Source organism: Loxodonta africana, chromosome 21 (assembly GCF_030014295.1).
Source record: "Loxodonta africana isolate mLoxAfr1 chromosome 21, mLoxAfr1.hap2, whole genome shotgun sequence".
Lineage (NCBI taxonomy): Eukaryota > Metazoa > Chordata > Mammalia > Proboscidea > Elephantidae > Loxodonta > Loxodonta africana.
Genome location: NC_087362.1, coordinates 31,011,824 through 31,033,460, shown reverse-complemented (window position 1 = coordinate 31,033,460; position 21,637 = coordinate 31,011,824). Strand labels below are relative to the sequence as shown.

Sequence of the window (21,637 nt, the reverse complement as noted above, 5' to 3'; positions counted from 1 at the left end):
TAAATTATCAAAAATGACAGGATTTAACTGTTTGGGTGGCGGAATTACATAGCTCCCCCCTAAATCTCCATAATGTAGTTCATAATTTTAAAATGCAAACATATATGCATACAAGTATATACTTGGAACCCCATTCCACGTGTGTTGCCGTGTGCCGTTGAGTCAGCTCTGACACATATTGACCCCATGCGACAGAGCAGAACTACCGCACAGAGTTTCTTACACTGTAATCTTTATGGGAGCAGATCCTCAAGTCTTTTCTCGCACAGAGCCACTGGTGGATTTGAACCAACATGGATTCCAACTGACAACCTTTCAGTTAGCAGCTGAGCACTTAACCACTGTGTCACCAGAACAAAACAAAACAAACCCACTGCCATTGAGTCGATTCTGACTCACAGCCCCACCAGGGCTCCTTATTCCCTTTCACCTCCCTGCCACTCCTACAGACTTATGTCCTCTATCACATGGGAGTCCCATTACTTTTTTGAAGGGTGCAAGCAAACACATAAGTGGGAGGGGCTAGAAAGCATGCCACCACCTACAGGGCGAGGGCAGAGTCAAAGGCCCCTCAGACAGCATCTGTAGCAACCAGAAAGGCTCAGAGCGAAGCAGCCCACTTGTACCTGGCCAGAACATTACAGGCCAAGGAAAGGTGTCCTAAGAAGCAGACTGAGAAGGAACAAGCAAAGCTCACCATTTAGGGAGAAAGCTGGGGAAGAGAGAAATGGGACTGGGGTCCAGTAACATGTACAGGCACATTTGTGAGGGGACCAACAGGGCTGGGAAAAAGGGACAGCCTGAGACTGGACCAGGCTTCCCTCTCGTGTTGATATAAAACAAGAAGATGCATTTTTCCTTTTTAAAACCTTGGTAGTTCAAAATTTTCTTCTTTTCTTATTCAAGATGCACCAAAGAAATTTTCCTCAAATCTTACAAGTTGATTCACGAAACCTTTAATAAAATCTATAACTACATTCAACTACCTTTTTATAATTAAATCAATACCTAATTTTTAAAACCAATACAATCACATAACTGAAAAAGAAGGAGGAAAGCTGGAATCCTAAGGGTGATATCAGAAGTCAGAATTGCACGACAACACGGCGTGGTCTCGTAATTCTAAGACATATGCTTTTCTCTTACATTTTAACGGCTCTGAAATCATGAGTCTTAAAACCAATGGTTCTTATATGAAGAACATGGCATCAGGATTAGAGAAAGACTCACTAAACCTTCGATATGCAGATGAGACAACCTTGCGTGCTGAAAGTGAAAAAAGGCTTGAAAACACTGATGATGATCAAAGACTATATGGCCTTCAGTATGGCTAAACATAAAGAAAACAAAAATCCTCACAACACAGAAAAGACTGAAGTTGTCAAGGATTTCATTTTGCTTGGATCCACAATCAACGCCCATGGAAGCAGCAGTCAAGACATCAAATGAAACACTGCATTGAGCACATCTGCTGCAAAAGGCCTCTTTAAGTGTTAAAAAGCAAAGATGTCACTTCAAGGACTAAGGTGCGCCTGACCCAAACCATGGTGTTTTCAATTGCCTCTTGCATGTGAACGCTAGACATTGAATAAGGAAGACGGAAGAAGAACTGATGCCTCTGAATTATGATGTTGGTGAAGAATATTGAATATATCACGGGCTGTCAGAAGAATGAACAAATCTGTCTTGGAGAAAGTACAGCCAGAATGTTCCTTAGAAGCAAGGATGGCCAGATTTCACCTCACATACTTTGAACATGTTATCAGGTGGGATCAGTCCCTGGAGAAGGACACCATGTTTGGTAAAGTAGAGGGTCAGGGAAAAAGAGGAAGGCTGTCAAAGAGATGGACTGACACAGTGGCTACAACAATGGGAGCTGGCACAACAACGATCATGAGGATGGCGCACATACACAGGGTCACTGCAAGTCGGAACCGATCTGACGGCACTTAATAACCATCACCAATGGTATCTCACAACTGCTGCTGGCCAGTTGGCCATAATGCCATGGCTGTCATGACTTGAAACCTCCTGGTAAGATAAGAAAATAGCCAACAACACGCTTGCAAACTGGGTGCCGGTGGCTTAGAAGAAAACCCAGAAACAGTAGCAGAGCAATCTTCCAAGAAATGTATCCTTACCAGTGCTCCGGACGGCACACAGGACGCTGCTGCTGTCCAAAACCACAGACCTACCAACCAAGTCCAGAAAGGGATTCCTAGAGCAGGGATCAGTGAATACATTTTGGGGATATCTTATTGAGTCTATTTTGATCATATTTTCCTTTCTATGCATGTACAAGAGTAACAGGATTTTAAAAAGCTTTGTGTGTGTATGTGTATCTAAATCTTAAAGGATTCTTCCAATGAAATGACAAGTCTGTTATCTAGTTAACATGTATTTCCGAGTTTACAGGGCTCAACGACCAGAAGCTAAATGTACAACTGTTCTAATCTGTAAATGATATAAGATCAACTATGAATATCACTTAATAAGTTTCCACTCTGAAGTGACCTTGGCCCTGGGCCTCTTTATAACCCCAAGGTGGGGCTGGGAGAAAGGACATCCTGCACTAGTTTTCTTCCTCTCTGCTTTGCTAAGCACTCCTCCACTTGGAATGTTGCTTTCATGGCCACTCCTAAGAGAAGCAGGACAGCATTAGGGCATGCAAGGCTTGAAGTGTCCAAAAGTTAAGACAGCCAACCAGTATCAACTCTCTACTATAAATATCGAATTCTGTAATGACCGGGTTGGCAACCACCAAACAATCAGCATGACAGTTTTACATTATTTTGCCATCTACCTAAATGGCCTCTATATCCTCTAACTAAAAGCAAATTAACCTAACCATTTTAAATCCACTAACTGAAATGCATGCACCAGTATGCTTTAATGATTACAATTTTTACCTTAGGGTCAAAAAAAAAAAAGGTTCCAGAGAAGATTCTGGAAGGTTTAGACAAAAAAATCAGACTTTTATAAAACATAATCTGCAACAGGTTTCGGGAAGGCAACGAACAGGGAAGTGTCCCGAGGAGACAGGCACATCCCAGATCCTACCCAAGTTGATTCCTCTCAACCCAATGTCCTTCATTTCCAACAAGAGTATAAAAATACTGTAAAACCAAGCAGAGAAGAGGGTCTTTCAATTTGTCAGAACATATACGCTATATATACATATATATTATACTTTTCTATAAATAATCATAAGGTCAATGGTAACGGAGTCAACTACATTATCACAGGTTCAAACCACAGAACATAGGCTGTATCCCACCCCAAACTACTCACTCTTCTCAAAATCTCTCCTGGTTTTGTCTTAGAGTTCAAAAGAAACACATTTACACACAAAAGTCTTTTATTAAGGCCATTTCTTTTTCTGCCTTTGATTTTCCTCTTCTCCCATTTATATTTATTAACTGGAATTAGCTCTATTGGATTTATGTTTGAAAAAGCAACAAAACACTTCTCCTCTCCCAAATAAACAGATCCACTGTACTTCACTGGTACCACCAGAGTGAGAACAAAAAACCAAACGAAAAACCTGCAGTGGAGCTTCCATTTTAACAAAAAAAGGTAGGGGCCTTAAGGCAGGAAGAGATCTATTTCTTTAAAGATATAAAAGACAATCCCGAGATTACAAATAATTAATCTATGAATAGCCTTACATTCTAATCCATAAATAAGGCACTTAGGTGACTATATCCAAAGAAAAAGCATCTTAACGGTGAATAAAAAAGTCCTTTTGTGATTAAAAGTACTTATTTTAGTACTGTGTTAGCTGAGGTTTTCTATAGTAGTCCTACATAATCTTCCTATACAGTGATGTTAACTGAACTTCCGTGCTAAAATAAAAGTCTTAGTGCTTTCCTCCGGCTTTTTTGGGCTAACCTGTGTTTCAGGAAAACTTCTTTGAATGTGGCCTATAAAGCCCCGGGTTGGGAAGTCTGGTTCCAGGTCATATGAAGAGCCCCCCCTCCGTGTGTGGCTATCACCCCCAGACAGTGTGCATGGAGCAGCCAGCCCCAGGAGGGCTCTGAAGCCTGGACAGGAGGAGGAGAGCTGGGAAGGAGACCAGAGTTCAATGTTCCACCATACCGGCAGATGTGTACCAGTTCTTTCTCCTCCAGGCCCCCGGCCTGAATGCAGCACAGCCTGAAACCCAAGTGGGCCGAGGCCCAGACAGAGAGCCCAGGAGGAGCCCTCAAGTGAGCGCAGGCCAAGGAATAGAACAGGGAACTCCTGATGCTCTGAGAGAGCAGCGAAAGCCCCCATTTGTCTTTTTTCCATCTTTTTCTTTTCTCCATTCTCTTGTGTCCTGACTCCCAAATAATTCTGGGGCAGTGGCAGCAACAGAGAATCCCGGGGAGCCAAGCCCTGAAGGAGGGAAGCTGTCCTCTTGAATCTGAGGAGCTGTGATTCCAAAGGGGATGGGTGAAACCTCACTCTTTTCCTCTTTCTGTCCTCCTGCCACTTGGTCACGAACATGGGCACGGTCATGGAAGTGCACAGTAGAGAAAGCAGAGGGAAGAATTCAGAGAAGCGACCCTATAAAGTTGTTTATGAACTCCTGGGCTCAGCCCCAAGCTGCACACGTGGATCTGACTCTAAACAGCACACACAGACTTTGAGATCTGAACCACAGACTACATCACTGCCCAAGGCTTGGACTGGCCACCGGGTAATGTGCACGTAGGACAGATCCAAATAGCGCTGCAAATGCTTTGAAAATGGAGCTCACACGCAACCACAACCCACAGAAGGCTAGTCAGAAATTGCAGCCTGAACCTAACCAGTTGATTGTCTGCTGAAACAAAAATTGAACACCAGCCAAGTTAGAGCACACCAGACACTTTTCCAAATCAGCGCATAGCATTGTCTGTTTGGATGCCAAACCTTAAAATAAACCAAATTAAATAATGACCATTATAAAAAAAAAACATTTTTTTTAATTAAAAAAGAAAGTTATACCTAATTACTGATGATTCTCAGAAATTTAATACAAAGTTTCTGTTATAAATACTTGCGTTGTTAGGTGCTCTGAAGCCAACTCTGGCCCATGGCGACCCTGTGTGTGCACAGCAGAACTGCTCCGCTGGGTTTTTAGGTACTGCTTACTCCGAACATTGACAGACTGCTTTATTCTGCTTATAATTCAAATGACTTACTGGATAGCAACAAATGGTCTTCCTGATCGTGTACCAACTTACACCCCAATGATCAGTGTATAGGAATTTCCATCTCTGTGCATCCTCATTTACATCATGCTAATTGCCATTTTCCTCATCACTAATGAGGCTGCACACCTTTCTGTTGTTAGTCTGTATGGGTTTTCCATTCTATGAAATGTCTAGCCAAGCCTTTTCGAAGTTTTATGTTTGGCTGTTAGATGTGTTCATATGGAATTGAAGGAATTCTTGAAATCTGTCCCTACCCCAAGGTCATGAAAATATTCTTTAAAAACTATAAGAACTTTTTATTATAGAAAATTTCATATATATACAAAGTGATATAAAACAAACCCCATGAACTCCATCATCCAGCTACATGGACCACAAAGTCAGGACTACTCCTTCCTTCATACACTTAGTCACATCGCTACCACACAGCCACCCTCCCCCAAAATGGATGTTTATATTAAATTCTAGACATTACGGTTTAACCACAAACATTTAAGAATGAATCTCTTATCAAGTAACTATAATATCCCTATTGTGCCTACAAGAAAAAAACAATAATTATTGAGTATGATATCAAATACCAAGTTCACATTTCCTTTCCGTAGAACAAAACCTCATATAAATAGTTATACGAACTTTGATTTTCATTTCCCCAAAACTGTGAAGATAACTAGAAGGGGCTGGGTGGAGGGAAGGTGGGGTAGAGATGAGGAGGGAGAGGTCAGGCACTTCCTATATTCCTGGGCAATTCACGCTCATGTTAACTGAAGTAGAAGAAGGGAACACGGCAGCAAGTCTACCAAGGAAGGCCTAGAGAAGTAATGGTAGATGCCATCCATTGAACACTGAGGCCTACCAAAATAACAAAACTCTAACTCTATAAAAACATAAAAAAACAGTCAATTCACATCCGACCTAAAGTGCAGGTGAAGCAAGCCCGATATAAGATGTGCCAGCCCTGGGCCCTTTCCTCCACCACTCTAGCAACATGGACTTCGGCACCACCTTCCCTGAGAAGAGTTGGCTTTCTGTCAGTTTTCACTCCTCACCACGTCATACACCATGTACTGCACTTGTGGCAAGCTGCAGCCTGCTGTTTTTAATCAGGATGCCCAAAGGCATAGGCAGCAAGACAGGCACCTGAAATAATTCTCATAAATTCATCTGGGTAGCAATTGCAACACAAATCCAAAAAGAAAACCAAAATGCTATTGATGCAAGGGATCAGGCAACACAGTTCACTACAAAATACTGAGTGTATTTGTACTTGAAGGTGTCCAGGCACCACCAAATGCAGGTAAGAGCAGGGTGGGACCAGACTCTCAGCAGCCTTCAGGGATAGGCCTTGCACTCCTCTACCTAAGGCAGGAGGCAACCAAGCAATACGGCAGCGCTGTACACGGGAGCCTGTGGCAAGACTGCTGAAGAAGAGGGATCTGAGAGATGCAGAGATGGATTTTGGCGGAGGAGAGGGGAAGCTAGAAGAAAAGTAGAAAGGTGTGATGACAATAGCCAAGGTGAGTGATCCTAAACAATGAGACGGTCAGCAAAAAGTCAAAGTCAACATAGGACTGTGTCTCACCCAAAGTGATAGCCAGGTGGTGACAAAGCCAGGACTGGGATCACATTTTCCTGATTCCTGGCCCAGGAATCTCTCAATTAAAACTGCTAAAGCCTAAGGGTCACTTTGACTGCCAAGGTATCTTCAAAGAATTTGAAAGTGTTAACTTTCACATCAGGACTTATAAAACAAGAAACCTGTAATAGCTGTAATATCGTTTGAGAATAACTTACTCTTTTGAAACATTTTCCCTTTCTACCCTAAAGCCTTTTGGAAAAAACCAGGTGGTTCCTAGGTTTCTGCCAAATATGTCTTTCTTTTATTTGCTTCCAATGTATCTTTATTAAAGAAATTAATTCTATATGCCCAACAACAACAACAAAAAAACACTTCAAACGTTACCAAAACTATGCTAAAAGAAATCACAGTAAAGAGGATGTTATTATTACTTTAAAACAAAGATGAGAATTTAAGGGGGCAGGGAAACTAGATTAATGGAGATGGAACAATCAGAATGGAAATACTGAAAATGCTCACACACTGTGAAGGATGTAACCAATGGCACTGAGTAATCTGTGTAGAAATTGTTGAATGGGGACCTAAAGTTCTGTGTAAAGCTTCACTGAAACCACAATAAAATATTATTTAAAAAAATAAATAAATAACTTTAGTTTTAGGGGAAAAAAAAATGTCATTTATGTCATAAAGGGGGAAAAAAAGAACCAGAATCATTTTCCAGCAAATACCCCTTCTCCTTAGTCCTCTACAACTCCATTTCTTCATATGTCATACTTAAACTGAACTCTAATAACATTTAAGATGCTTCCTGCTTTAAATTTTTTATTACTATAATCCAGTTTTCATTTAAAAATCAAAAATACTCTTAAGGGTCTCAGCTAAGGAATAAAAGGAATAGTGTACCTAAAATACCAGCTTACTTTCTCACTTTTATCTAGTTGTCTGTGTTCATAAGGGTAATTTTTAGAAGCATTACTTCTTTTGCTGTTGCTGTCGACTTGGCAGAACCATGAGTCCCAGTACTGTGTGATTGTCTACCATTCTGTCATCTAATGTGATTTTCCTGTGTGTTGTAAATTCTAGCACTATGATGTAGTGAGTTGGATTAGTAGCAGTTATACTGATGAGATCAACAGGATTGGATGGTATCTTGAGCCACTCTCTTTTGGGGTGTAAAGGAGAGAAGCGAGCAGAGAGACATGGGGACCTCATACCACCAAGAAGGCAGTGCTGGAAGCAAAGTACGTCCTTTGGGCCTGAGGTTCCTGTGCTGAGATGCTCCCAAACCAAGGGAAGACTGATGCATCACAAGGACCTTCCTCCAGAAGCTGACAGAGACAGAAAGCCTTCCCCTGGAGCTGGCATCCTGAATTTGGACTTCTAGCCTACTAGACTGTGAGAGAATAAACTTCTCTTTGTTAAAGTCATCCACCTGTGATACTTCTGTTATAGCAGCACTAGATGACTAAGACAACTGGTGTCAAACACAAATACCAGAAACACAATTAAGGGGGTGATGATGAAGATAACTGTTCCATCTTAGGCATACCAACTAAGAGATACCAGCAGGCTATTAGGTGGAAATACTCAGTTACCACTGGTTAATGTGGATTCGGAGTCCAGAAGAAGGGTCTCAGCTGGAGTTACAGGTTTTAAAGTCATCAACACATTAATGGTGGTTACATCAAGGGCTTAGACAAGACTGTTCAGAGAAAAGTATTAAGTAGAAGGAACAGAAAGAGCCTTGGGGATTACTAATATTTAAGAGGAAACTTCCAAGGAAACAGAGAAGCAGGAAGAAAGGCAAGAGGAAAAATCAGGCAACTGTGGTATGGAAACCAATGGAATGCATGCCATATCAACTCTTTTCTATGTATGGTGTTTCACAATTAAAATAGATAAATAAATAAACCAAGGGAGGACAGAGTTTAGAGTGGGGGTAATCACCAAATGTCAAGCAAAAGATATAAAAACTGAAAAGCAACAACCTCTGCCCAACAAAACACTAAAAGGATTAACAAGGATTCTGACTAATAAAACCAAGTTAAGGCATTTAACCAAGGTCGCATTTACCACTTTTGAGGGAAGGAAGTCTCCAAATGAAGCGAGGCTCCTGGCTGCAGAACAAGGTTCATGAAATTTTCAGGAATTAAAGGTAGTCCTGAGGGAAGTTCGTGAATGTCTGATGCTGGGCTGTAATTCTTGCTGAGAAAACTACAAAAAGATGCACTCCAGCAAGAGGAAAAGTAAATCCAAGGAATGGAGTGAGATATAAGCAGTAGTGTTTTATCTTAAAGGATAATTCTATCCAATTGATAATGACTTCCTGGAGCACTGGAGAGAATAATTCTGAGTCTTCGTAAGAGCTCAGCAGGGGCCACACCTCAAGAGGAGAGAGGAAGGACAAACAAACAACTTTGAGAGTTCAAATGCACGAGAGAAGACTTCTTGATGGAAAGGTCCAGAAGAAGCTTTATCTATAAAGACATGCAGGCAGATAGAACAATCGCAGCAAAGGACAGAGGCAGTAAATTTGGACATATGTCAATGTACTGAAACCAATTAGCCAAACAGTTAATTCAATTAGGCATAATGGCCACTGGGAAAGTTCACTTTTGGTGATTTAGTCTGCTTCCGGAAATCTTGGGAGATTTATAAAAAGGGAGAAGAGATGAGTGAAACAGTATTTATCGATCTCCTACAGGATAACGGACACGCTGCTCAGTGCTTGGTACATATTGTCTTATTTCACCCTTTCAGCATTGCTTTAAGGTTGGTATTAATGATATGATTTTTTAAATGAGAAAATCTGCAGCTCACAGCCAGAAGGTAAGTGTTTGTAGTAGTCTCAGTTACTTAGTAGAAGGGCTGTGATTCGAACAGATTTGCCTGACCTGAACACCCCATCGTTTCCACTTCAACACACAGCCCATGTTTGTCTTGACATAGGGTTTATGAAGGCAAACTGGTGGCAATATGTTTAGAAAGTCAGGCGAGGGCCAGAGTTTGAATACTAAGCCAAGAAGCATGAACATCTCATTCCACTGACATCTGCAAACCACTGATTCATGGGAAGAAAAAGAGCAGCAGTATCTTATTTGTGTTAGGGATATCAGGTAAAAGCCTATTTCAATAGACCCAGTAAGAAATCAAGACCTAAACTAGGCTATCAATACAAATTGGTAGAATACAACAGATTTAAGAAAGATAAAATGGCAGGTCAGTAGAACTCAAGAGGTTGACTGGATATAACACACTAGAAAAAGAGAGGAAATTATGAAGTATGCCATTGAGAGAAGCTAAGAAGCCAAAATAAAGAGAAGATTCACAAGGAAAGATATATATTTCTATCATTTAGAATTCAAGGTATCAATTACATGCATAAGCAGAGTGGTCTTCTGGTAGATGAAAATTGGTGACTTGCTGTTGGAAAAGATTCTGACTGAAATATGATTTGGGTCATTTACATAAAAAAGAAAGCTCCTTAATGAGAAAGTGTGTCAAGCACTGTTAGATACTTCGTTTTGAATAAAATTATTTAAAGAGAAAAAAAAAAAGCCAAGTTAACTTGTTTGCCAATTTCTAGACAGAGAAATGATTATTCCCAAGGAGCCACGGATGGAGAATAAATACTGTAGATGACAATAACGTACACAATGATGCTCAGCCCATTACTCTGTTTTCTAAGCGCTACGTTAGTCTGAGAAAGGACAATAATGGTCAGACAACAGGTCTGCTGTGGCTCCTGTGAAAAGAGGCTCATCCTTTCCCTCTTATCGCACCAAAACATACAAACGAGAGACAAACACGAACAACGGCCATGTGGTTTTTCTGGCCGTATGTTTTAAAATTAATAACAGAAAAGCAATGGGGTATCTCAATAATTATGTCTCCAGGAAAAAGTGCCAGGATAAAGAGGAGGTCGCCCCTTAAGATCAGAAGGAGGTTTGGTGGGCAGAGAGTCCAGTGTTGATTATCTGGGGACAAAGGCAGCAGCTCCTTGGGGAGGCCTACCTCCTGGACAACATTCACGGGGAAAAAGGAAAACAGCAGTTTTCAGAGTGGAAAAAAGCCTAGAATTTAGGTGATAGCTCTCTATTCTGGGAGCTGAAGCAGCATTTGGTCTTTAGGACGACCACGTGGTAAAGACGTTCCACCAAGACAGGCGGGTCCTCCAAAGGCATGAACGCATGTGAAATAGAAATTATTACACACACACCTAGGAGTGTTATGAGGGTTGAAAGGGGTAATAAAACCTCACTGGGCTGGTGTAAGGATTAAATGTTGTAATAACAGAACATAAACACAGGTTGCGGCTGGTAAGAGATGAATATTTCCAGAGTTATGTCCAAACTCTGAGTCGGGCAGCTCTCTCTGATTTTGTCAGAGTGGAGGTTTATTTCAACAACTATTCACTTTTATGCATCTGTGCAGTACAAAGCACCGTGCCTAAGACAAGAGGGAAACAGAGGAGGGCACAACATACAAACCCAAACACAGCTCCTGACCTTGAAGCACTTAAGTTCTAGGAAAAGAAACAAATGTACTATAAACAACAAAAGGAGAGAAACAAAGAAAAACTGCCTATAGAAGTTCCAGTTCCCTTACTATAAGGGATCCACCTGGGAAGTCCCATCCTGTTTGCTCCCCCCTCTGATGAGTCCAGAGACTACAGCAAGTGTTTCTTATACCTGGAATTTATCATTTACTGTATTTTTACACAAATAACATGTGCTTAATTCGTCTTCTGCCAACTACGTGCCTCCCACCCCCACACGTTATGCCATTTTTTTTTTTTTTACACGTTACTGACTTCAATTTGTATTTCTGACCACATGGAAACTTCACTTAAGGTAGGTATTATCAACTTAAGTTAACAGAAACAAATGTACAGTTTCGATTATTTTCTGATTACTGGGGGACTACCAAACTCAATCCATGGTTTCTTGACTGTAGCTGATACCTTTATTATACAATTATTATCAAAAGTAATATTTTCAGACTATTTTTATATACATAAGCAGGACATTAAAGAAAATGAACAGAATTGATATGAATTGTCTGTGATATGGGAGGAGCGGTGAATGAGGCTGAAATTCACTTCTGGAAATGCCACAACACATGCATGGTGTATGTGCGGGTATGTTATTTGTGAAAAAATATGGTAGTCCTACACAGTCACCTCTATTCTCCTCTTAAAAACTCTCCTATACGATCACATAGTTGATAAAGTTTTAAATAAATTCGACTTTGTTATCTACTGTCTGGAGTGGCTTGCGGAAAGCCAGGCATGTGAGAGGGTCTATCTGAAAAGCGTCACACACTGCCTTTTCCTAGCTTACTGGCTCACTCTACAACTACACAGCCAATATGGCAGCCACCAACCACACTGAGCTATTTACATTTGAATTAAATTAAAAACTCAGGTCCTCATCACACTAGCCACATTCCAAGTGCTCAAAAGACACACGTGGCTGCGGCTACCATGTCTGATAGTGTACACAGAAAGCACACTCATCCCAGAAGGCCCCACAGGATACTGCTGCTTAGAATCTAAGGCTTTCTTTGATGGGGGCACTTTCAGTTTTGCCCCCTTTAATGAACAACAATATCTGAAATTTCGGAGCCACGGCAAATTCATGTGTTTCTTGTAGAATTTAAACAAATAGCGTCCTTCACTGAAGAGCATTTATAAATGATCTACCAGCATGTAGTACGGCACCATCACAAAGACCTCCTCTCCGCGCGCTGGCACACCTTCCCTCCGGCCATGGGCAAGCACTCGTGGAACCCCAGCTTGGACTCACCTTTGGAGTGTTTTCCTAAAGGCCTCCTGGGGAGCGACTCCTCTATGGAATGTGCTGATGTGTGTAGTGCATTTTCCAAACTATTACTGACACTGCTGATGGGGGTCTCGGTCCTTGGAGTGATCTGAGGGAACAGAAATACAATCATCTTATTTCCTTCCAGTTAGTTAATATGGAATTATTTTTGCTGTTATTTAAAAGCTATTTATATTTATCTTACTTTGAAATTTTTCTATAAAACTTGTGTCACTTGTGTAATAATAAGCACTTCCTGTGAAAGACAAAAAGTACACCAATCTACTACTCACCAACGAACTTTTAAAAAAGCCCAGATGGCTGTACCAAACGTGGCAGCTTTCTTTGTCTTGTGTCAGGGGTTCATTAGGTGGGCTAGAAACTGTATTAGCTAAGTTGGCATAAATTATACACCTAGATGTGAGGCAAAACCTTTTATTATATCGTTTCAAGTCATACAGTTTCCTGTAAAACTAGTCACGTGACAGGATTAACACCACCCTTCTATAAATCTTGCATAAATCACAAAATACTCTAAAAACAATGGTAAAGAACACCATACACTCTATCTGGGGTACAGCTGGAAACATACTGTAAAACTACAATTCCATTTTTTAGGACTGCATCACAAAAGTACCTACATGTGGAAAAAACATGTGAGGCTGCTCCCTGATGCCAAGTTTGTCATCATGAAACTGAGAGCATCGCAAAGATCTATCAACAGACACCCCACTAAATGAGCTACAGGACAGTCACTTGTGGAAAGGATACACTCATGAAGGAACAATAAAAGTGTCCCACGTATATTAAGTTTAAATACAAGTCACAGAACAGTAAGCGTCATCCAATCTACCCTCCCTCTTTTGGATTTAAAATGAACGTGCCTGTGTATAAATAAACTTCAAACAGTATCAGAGAAAGGTACCAGAGTTTGAAATTGATCAAAGCAGGCATGGGTGGCTGTGTGTATGTCTGTGTTTTGGATATAAACCTATTGCCGTCAAGTCAATCCTAGTTTATAATGACCCTACAATTCTGAGAATTGCCCCATAGGGTTTCCAAGGCTATAATCTTTATGGAAGCAGACTGCCACATCTTTCTCCAGGGGAGCAGCTGGTGGGTTCAAACCCCAACCTTTCGGTTAGCAGCCGAACACTTTAACCGCTTCACCACCAGGTCCCCCTTTTTGGAAAAATATATAATAAAGGGGAAGTTGGGGAAACAGACTTGAGCACTAACTTTTTAAGGTCTAACTCTGAGCAGCTGAGATGCGGCTTCACCTCTCTGGCCTTTATTTTCATCACTTGTATAGTAAGTGGAGGTGGAGCAAAATAACCCGCAAGCTCACCTGCAAGTACAGATTCTGCAACAGACTGTGGAAAGGTGTGGCCCAGGGAAGCAGAGCCTAGAGCTCTAGTAAAGCAGGGCCAGTGACTGTCCACCTTCCAGTTGGGGCAGGAAGGGAGCAATGCAGTCAGCAAGGAGACTGCCCAGAGCAGCCACAGAACACATGTACAGCAAGCACTGGGAAAGGATACCACATAAATACCAAAAAAAACCCCAAACCCACTGCCATCGAGTCAATTCTGACTCACAGCAACCAGACAGGACAGAGGAGAACTGCCCCCATAGGGTTTCCAAGGCTATAAATCTTTATGGAAGCAGACTGCCACATCTTTCTCCAGGGGAGCAGCTGGTGGGTTCAAATGCCAACCTTTTGGTTAGCAGCCGAGCACTTAACCACTGTGCCACCAGGGCTCCTGCACATGTGAAAAAAAATACCCATTGCCACAGAGTCGGTTTTGACTCATGGCAACCCTGTAAGACAGAGCAGAACTACCCCACAGGGTTTCCAAGGAATGGCTGGTAGATTCAAACTACTGACCTTTTGGTTACCAGCCAAGCTCTTAACCTATACAGAGGTCAAAAACTCTGCCTTGTCACTTCATTAATACTCTCCATGCACCTGTGCACCTAGGTTTGTGGAAGAGTGATTCACTAGAGAGACGGGGTGACTCTATTCTGATTTTATATATCTATATCCTGCCTCATTCAAAGAAAAAAAATTTAATCAAAATTTTTATTTTCATTTTCTAATCTAGTATTTAAGGGGAGCCCTGATGGAGCAAATGGATAAGGGCTCAGCTGCTAACAGCAATATCGGTGGTCTGAACCCACCCATCAGCTTGACGGGTGAAAAGACCTGGTTTCTGCTCCCATAAAGATTACAGCCTAGATAACCTATGGGCTGCTCCATTTTCTCACATGAGACTACCATGAGTTGGAATTGACTCAACAGCACACAACAACACAACCCAGTATTTGCAGTATTACACAGAGAGCAGTGTTCAATCATTTACAGACCGAGAGCTGAGTGAGACCACACACCATATCCTCTCATGCCTCCACTAAGCTCACTGCAGCAGGGAGCCCTCTCTGGGCTCTGGAAGCTGCTTACGCCCCATTCAGGAATAACAGCTCCTATACGACACAAAGAACACCTTCCAAGAAATGTCACTCACCACAAGTCTAGTTAATTTGGAAGTTTATAACTTAAGAAAATCAATCCTACTCATCCAGGATGTTTCTAAAAGTCAACTGTCTCAATAACATTAACAACATACTATCAAGAAAGCTACATTTTTTATTTATAACTTAATAGTTGAACTGAACTGGATTATTTCCCACAAATTTTGCAGTTTCTTTCATCATTCAACGGCTAGAAACCAAAAAACTAAAGCCATTGCCGCTGAGTCGATTCCAACTAATAGTGACCCTACGGGACAGGGTAGAACTGCCCCACAGGGTTTCCAAGGGGCAGCTGGTAGATTCGAAAATGAACTTCTTTCTCATTAAGCAAGATAACAGGACTAAATGGGTACAAGTAATTACTCAAAGAGCAAGATTTTTGGTCCAAGTAGTAAATATTACTTTGGGAAACAATGTAGGAGGATCAGTATTTTTCATTATATAACAAATATCTGATACAGTCCTATTTGACCTGACTCACAGGAACCTCCATATTTTCAAGCTACTTTACTTTTTTAATTTTTATTGTGCTTTAAGTGAAAGTTTACAAATCAAGTCAGTCTCTCATACAAAAATTTAGATACACCTTGCTATATGCTCCTAGCTGCTCTCCTCCCACTGAGACAGCACACTCCTCCTCTCCACCCTGTATTTCTGTGTCCATTCGGCCAGCTCCTGTCCCATCTGCCTTCTCATCTGCCCTCCAGACAGGAGCTGCCCACATAGTCTCATCTGTCTACTTGAGCCAAGAAGCTCACTCCTCACTAGTATCATTATCTATCTTATAGTCCAGTCCAATCCCTGTCTGAAGAGTTGGCTTTGGGAATGGTTCCAGTCTTGGGCTAACAGAAGGTCTGGTGACCATGACCTCCAGGGTCCCTCTAGTTTCTTTTCTAGCTGCTTTGGTAACTCACTCTGAGTCCTAGTCCTACAGCCAGAGATATTTAGTTGCCTTGACAACCAACAACAGAAGTACTAACCTTCTTGGCTAGTGATGAACCTCTCCTGCACCAAATAGAGACACAGAAACAAGTTTCTGCACACACATCACCTGCCCACCCCAAAACATCCCAAACAGCCACAAACAAGCACTCGGCCTCCCACCCTAAATGGCTAGGGGAAAGGGAGAGAAGGGCAGGGTAGAGGAAAATGCACTATAACCATTAGGAGCCCTACTGGGATGGACTAAGATGTTGGTTCTCAACCTGGACTGTGCACTGGAATCCTAGAGGCACTAAAAGAACACATACCAGTGCCAAGTCCCACACATCCCACTTACATCAGGATTTCTGGGTGGGGGGCCTGGAAACATGTTTGGCCTTTTAGTGTGCGTTTTGCTGTTTAAGCTCCCCAGGTGATTCTAATTTACAGCCATTGATGATCCCATTTCACACTGAATCTATCATCTTGTCAATTCCCAGCAAGAACAAAGGGGAAAACAGGAAGTTCCTTCCAAGGCTTGTAACAGGAAACGCTAAAGGTTGTAGGTCTGTTTGTGGTGGCTACAAATAGAAGGGGAAAAACTTCTGAGCTACTTTATCAAAATATACGCATTGCATCTGACACAAACAAGACAGCTCTGAAAAAAACTCCTTAAAACTGTAATTACTGTAAAGAAATGTTTTCCTCAGTATCTTATCCCAAAGCAATTCTTAGTTTTCCAAATGTTCACTTTTTCCAACTGAGCCTTTGTCTTTACTTTGCTCCTTTGTTTACATTGAAAGCTGCCTCCCTTGCACTTCCCAGAAATGCTGTTTTGGGTTATTTTTGGTAGAGTTAATTTGCCCATGTGACCTGGGCAGTTAACTTGCATGCTCTCTGACTCATGCGCACACTGCACAGCTCCAGGGGCCGGCGGATGTACACGAGGACACAGGCCTGATCAGTTCCAAATGTCGCCCGCTGCTACTGCTAGGAAGGCCACGATAGAACTCCTTCCAGCAGCCAAGCCTGACTCAACCTTGAGATATTTTTTCTATTAATTTCAAAATCCTTTTTTCTTGTAAGAACCTCACTTTAATTTTTTAAATGTAACAATTAGTATGCTCCACTGTGCTGTCTAATTACAGCTCATCATCAAAGCCGGTCTTCCTATGACCTCCAAGGGTGGGCCTTCAGTGCCTGGTTCCTGTGATGACTGCGGTTGGCCTGGACTGTTCTCGCTGCTGAAACTCTCTTTTCCTTGACACCCGCCCTGCTTGCTCCCTTCATTTCCTTCAGGTCTTTTCTCCAACGACACCTTCTGAGCAAGACCTTCTCTCTGCTCAGCAGAGCATTTTATCTGCTTTGTTCACCACTGTATTCCCCTGTGCTTAGAAGGGTGTCCGGCACAAAGCAGGCAATTAATAAGCTATCTCTTAAATGGATGACCGTATCATCAGATTCTAATGAAATTCAGGATTAAACAGACATAAAATAGCACCGTTATTTCAAAGTAAAATTTTTGCAATCTACATTACACTACATACAATCATCAGAGTATTTCACCATAGTTAATAAGACAGAGCTAAAACCCAGGAATCAAAGCAAGCTACTGGCAGTCATGTGGCACAAAGACCATCCCGTGGTTCTTACAGGAAAGCTGCTTTAGGTTCAATATTTATTGGACACCTTTGCCATCGAGTGGATTCTGACGCGTAACAACCCTACAAGACAAGGCAGAACTACCCCATCGAATTTCCAAGGAGCACCTCGTGGATTTGAACTGCCAATTTTTTGATTAGCAGCCATTGCTCTTAACCACTACACCACCAGGGTTTCCAGTGGACACCTAGGGAACAAAAATGGAATAACGGAGAAGCTTATACTCTGGCTTTTACAAAATTAAACTTCTGTTATAGGTGTTTATAAATAGAGACTACTTTGCTGCTTCTTAAACTTTAACATGCAAAATGCCTCCAGATCTCCCAAAGTGCAGGTCTGACACTAACAGCCTGATACTAATACCAGGTCGGGGCAGGGCCTGAGAGGCCTAACAAGCTACCAGGTGATGCAGATGCTGCAATCAAGACAGTCAAAGGCTGACCAGCGTTCTTTTCAGTAGGATGCAAGAGGGGACCCCAGCATTGCAGGAGGAATTAGATCAGATTAACTCAAAGGCCCCTTCCAATGATTACAAGACTGCATAAAGCGTCAGCCTAAAAGTGGCGCTCATAGTGTATCACAAATCCTAATTCCCAGATACGTACACCTTTTCTAAAAAAGGTTCTCAGAAGTTCATGACATCTGCTGAGACAGCCTTTAAAGTTACACAGGCTTCTTTAAAGCTTTGTGTTTAAAACTCACTTTGATATTTATGGACCAGAATCACATTTTTAGAACAACTAAAAAACAAAAATCTGTATCATTAAATATCATCGAAGACATCTGAATGGTACATGCTAACATTCCAAATCCTATGCCCTCAGATGGACCCCCAAACAGTGACAGCCACAGAAAAGAGTCCAGCTCCTATCCACTAACAGGCCTCCAGGGCTGGGGTTTTTAACTTTTTTTGTGCCAGTCCCCTCACTGACAGTTTGAGGACACCAACTGACCCATTCCCTGAATTATGTTTTAAATGTATAAAGTTCCCAGGATTGCAAATAAAACCAAGTGTGCTGAACTTGTCCAGTGTTAAAACAAATGCACTTCTTTAACACACTGAATCAGTGAGTCTAATGTCATCTCAAAGCAGGGATGAGCATAAACGATAACGCAATATGAAAACATCTGCTATTTCAACTACTGAGAATCACAGGCACTGAGGTTTTCTGCCTGTTTCCAGAACCGCAGGAGATGCTAATTTTCAGTTAGAGGGTAGCGACCATGAAGCTGTAACTTCCCCCATATTCCCTGAGCCACCCCCGCTCACGCCCCTGTGCACGCACGGCACCGTCAGGTCGGAGGCCAGAGGCCACCCCCGGGCTGGGCTGACGACGCCTCCACTGCAAGGTCCTGCAGTAGTCTGATGGGGGGTTTGGGGTAAAGCTGACGAACACAACAGGCCAAAGGCTACAGCGACACCTCAGTTCAGCTCAACAGCTGGCTCCCCTCAGGAACCAGGCCCTAAGAAAGACCATCACACCGCACGCACTGTCCATTATTCCATTTTTGTACCCTAGGTGCGCAACCATCACCCCCCAACACGAAGATCAATGACATCAACAGTATTAACAGAAGCACTGCCATGTACAAATGAGTCTTGATGTGACAATCCTTGGAGTCACTTTAGTGCTTAGGTGTTTTTTATGGAAAAAAAATTGTCTTATTGATACTTACAATAGCTCTATACCACCTACTGCATCAAGTTCAACATTTTTGATACTTACAATAGTTCTTTACCATCTATTGCATCACATTCAACCCCCTTTACCTAATTTTTTAAACTCTTCTAGACCTCTATTTTTATTTTACTTATAAAGTCTCATTTTCCACTATTCCCAAATCCAGTGGTTCTTAACCACGGGTAACTATGCCCACCAGATGACATCTGGCAACGTCTGGATGCATTTTGCGGGGGGGGGGGGTCTATGGGCATCCAGTGAATAGGGACCAGGATGCTGCTACACATCCTACAGTGCACAGGACAGCCCCTCGTAACAAAGAATGATCTGTCCTACAATATCAATAGTACCCAGGTTGAGAAATCCCGCCCTAACCCAATCCCTTTTCCCTAGAATAAGCCTTAGGACTTTTTAGGCAAAAACCAAATCAGAGGAAGTCTACAGGAAGCCTCCCCTAATGTCACCCTGCCCAGCTCAATCCCAGGCAAACCAATTAAATGCTTAACTCTAACTGGGACTGCATGTACGTTTGTTTTGATTACTCACTAAATTCTTGAAGATGGACTCTCAAACTTATCTTTCCTATCTGCCCTAACAATGCCTGAGAGAGGGCAAGGCACACAGCCAAATCAAAACCAAACCCATTGCCATCGAGTCAATCCCGACTCACAGTGACACTGTAAGACAGAGCAGAAGTGCCCCATACAGTTTCCAAAGAGTAGCTGGTGGATTTGAACTGCCAACCTCTTGGTTAGCAGCCGGGCTCTTAAGCCAAGCTCTTAACCACTGCGGTATGCAACAGACACTCAAAATATTCAACATTTAAGTGATGTGGGTCAAAAGTTTCTGCTTTAAGAAAAGCTTGGTAAAGTGGTCAGTATCTTCAGAGACCAGAACTGCAATCTCCTAGCTATGCTGCAATTTAAATGAATTGTTTGGAATCCAGATAAGAAATGAAGGGGGATGTGGCAGTCAGCAGAATGGCCCAGTTCACTGACAAGGCAATGGTTCTCCATGGGGAAGACTGGATCAGAGTCACTTCGGGAATCTTCCACAAAAAAACAACGGCCTGCCTTCCCCCTCATGCGCAGTTAAAAATTCCCAATTCTATCATCAGATATACCCAAACACATCCAAAATGACATGTAGACAAGGTTATTCACTACAGCACTGTATGTAACAGCAAAACACCGGAAACACTTAGGTGCTGTTAATACGGGATGGGTTAAAAAATGATAACCTGCACACTGGAATACTATGTAGCTATAAAAAGAGAGGAGGTGGCAAGAAAGTTAGGTTTTGCCCTAAAAACACTGCTAGGATGTAAGTTAAAAGAGGAAGGTACAGAGTGAATGCCTAAAATGCAAAGATACTCTGGCTCTTAAAAATTAACTTGTTCAACGCTGTTGGGAATAAAATAATAGAAAAGGCTAGTATTACAACCACACTTTGTATAGTTCTTTACCATTTATCCACTGTGCTTGTGTCTTAGTTTTCTAGTGCTGCTAAAACAGAAATACTACAAGTGAATGGCTTCAACAGAGAGAAGTTTATTCTCTCACAGTCTAGTAGGCTGGAAGTCTGAATTCAGGGTTCCAGCTCCAGGGGAAGGCTTTCTCTCTCTGTCGGCTCTGGGGCAAGGTCTTTGTCATCAATCTTCCCTGGTCAAGGAGCTTCTCAGTGCAAGGACCTCGGGTCCGAAGGACATGCTGTTCTCCTGCTGCTTTTGTTTCCTGGTAGCATGAAGTCCCCATGTCTCTCTGCTTGATTCTAAACTCTTTCATATCTCAAAAGAGACTGGCTTAAAACAATCTAATCTTGTAGATTAAGTCCTCCCTCATTAACATAACTGCCTCTAACCCCATCCATTAACATCATAGAGATAGGATTTACAACACATAGGAAAATCACATCAGATGACAAAACAGTGGACAATGACAAAATACTGGGAATCATGACCTAGCCAAATTGATACACATATTTTTGGGGGACATAATTCAATCCATGACAGCTTGTATATACTTTAATCTCTGTGCTCCCCTGAAGTAACTGCTGTGTGATCAAATCAAACTATGATCTCCATTTAAAAAACAAGAAAACCTGAGTGTCCACAGTTACCTGGCCAGGAGGAGGAGAACTGCATGCAGACGTTAGGCCTGTAACTGCAGATCACGTCCATGGAGGCAAGTGTAGCATAAGGGTCAGGAGGCAACAGGTCTGAGGCTGAGCAGCAGTGTAGCCACTCCTACCTGCATGACCTTA

General features: G+C 42.0%; 1 protein-coding gene across 4 annotated transcripts in view; it reads right to left on the bottom strand.

The window, feature by feature from the left end:
• Nucleotides 1–21,637, bottom strand: part of ZCCHC14 (zinc finger CCHC-type containing 14) — a 77,088-nt gene that overhangs the window by 32,225 nt on the left and 23,226 nt on the right. For 3 of the 4 annotated variants that reach the window (XM_023558088.2, XM_064273679.1, XM_023558089.2), the window contains exon 2: nucleotides 12,567–12,690. In XM_023558088.2, coding sequence (XP_023413856.2) covers nucleotides 12,567–12,690 — 124 coding nt within the window. Of the gene's footprint in view, nucleotides 1–12,566; nucleotides 12,691–16,389; nucleotides 19,738–21,637 lie in introns of those variants that run through there. The other variant, XM_023558090.2, reaches the window with a different exon arrangement.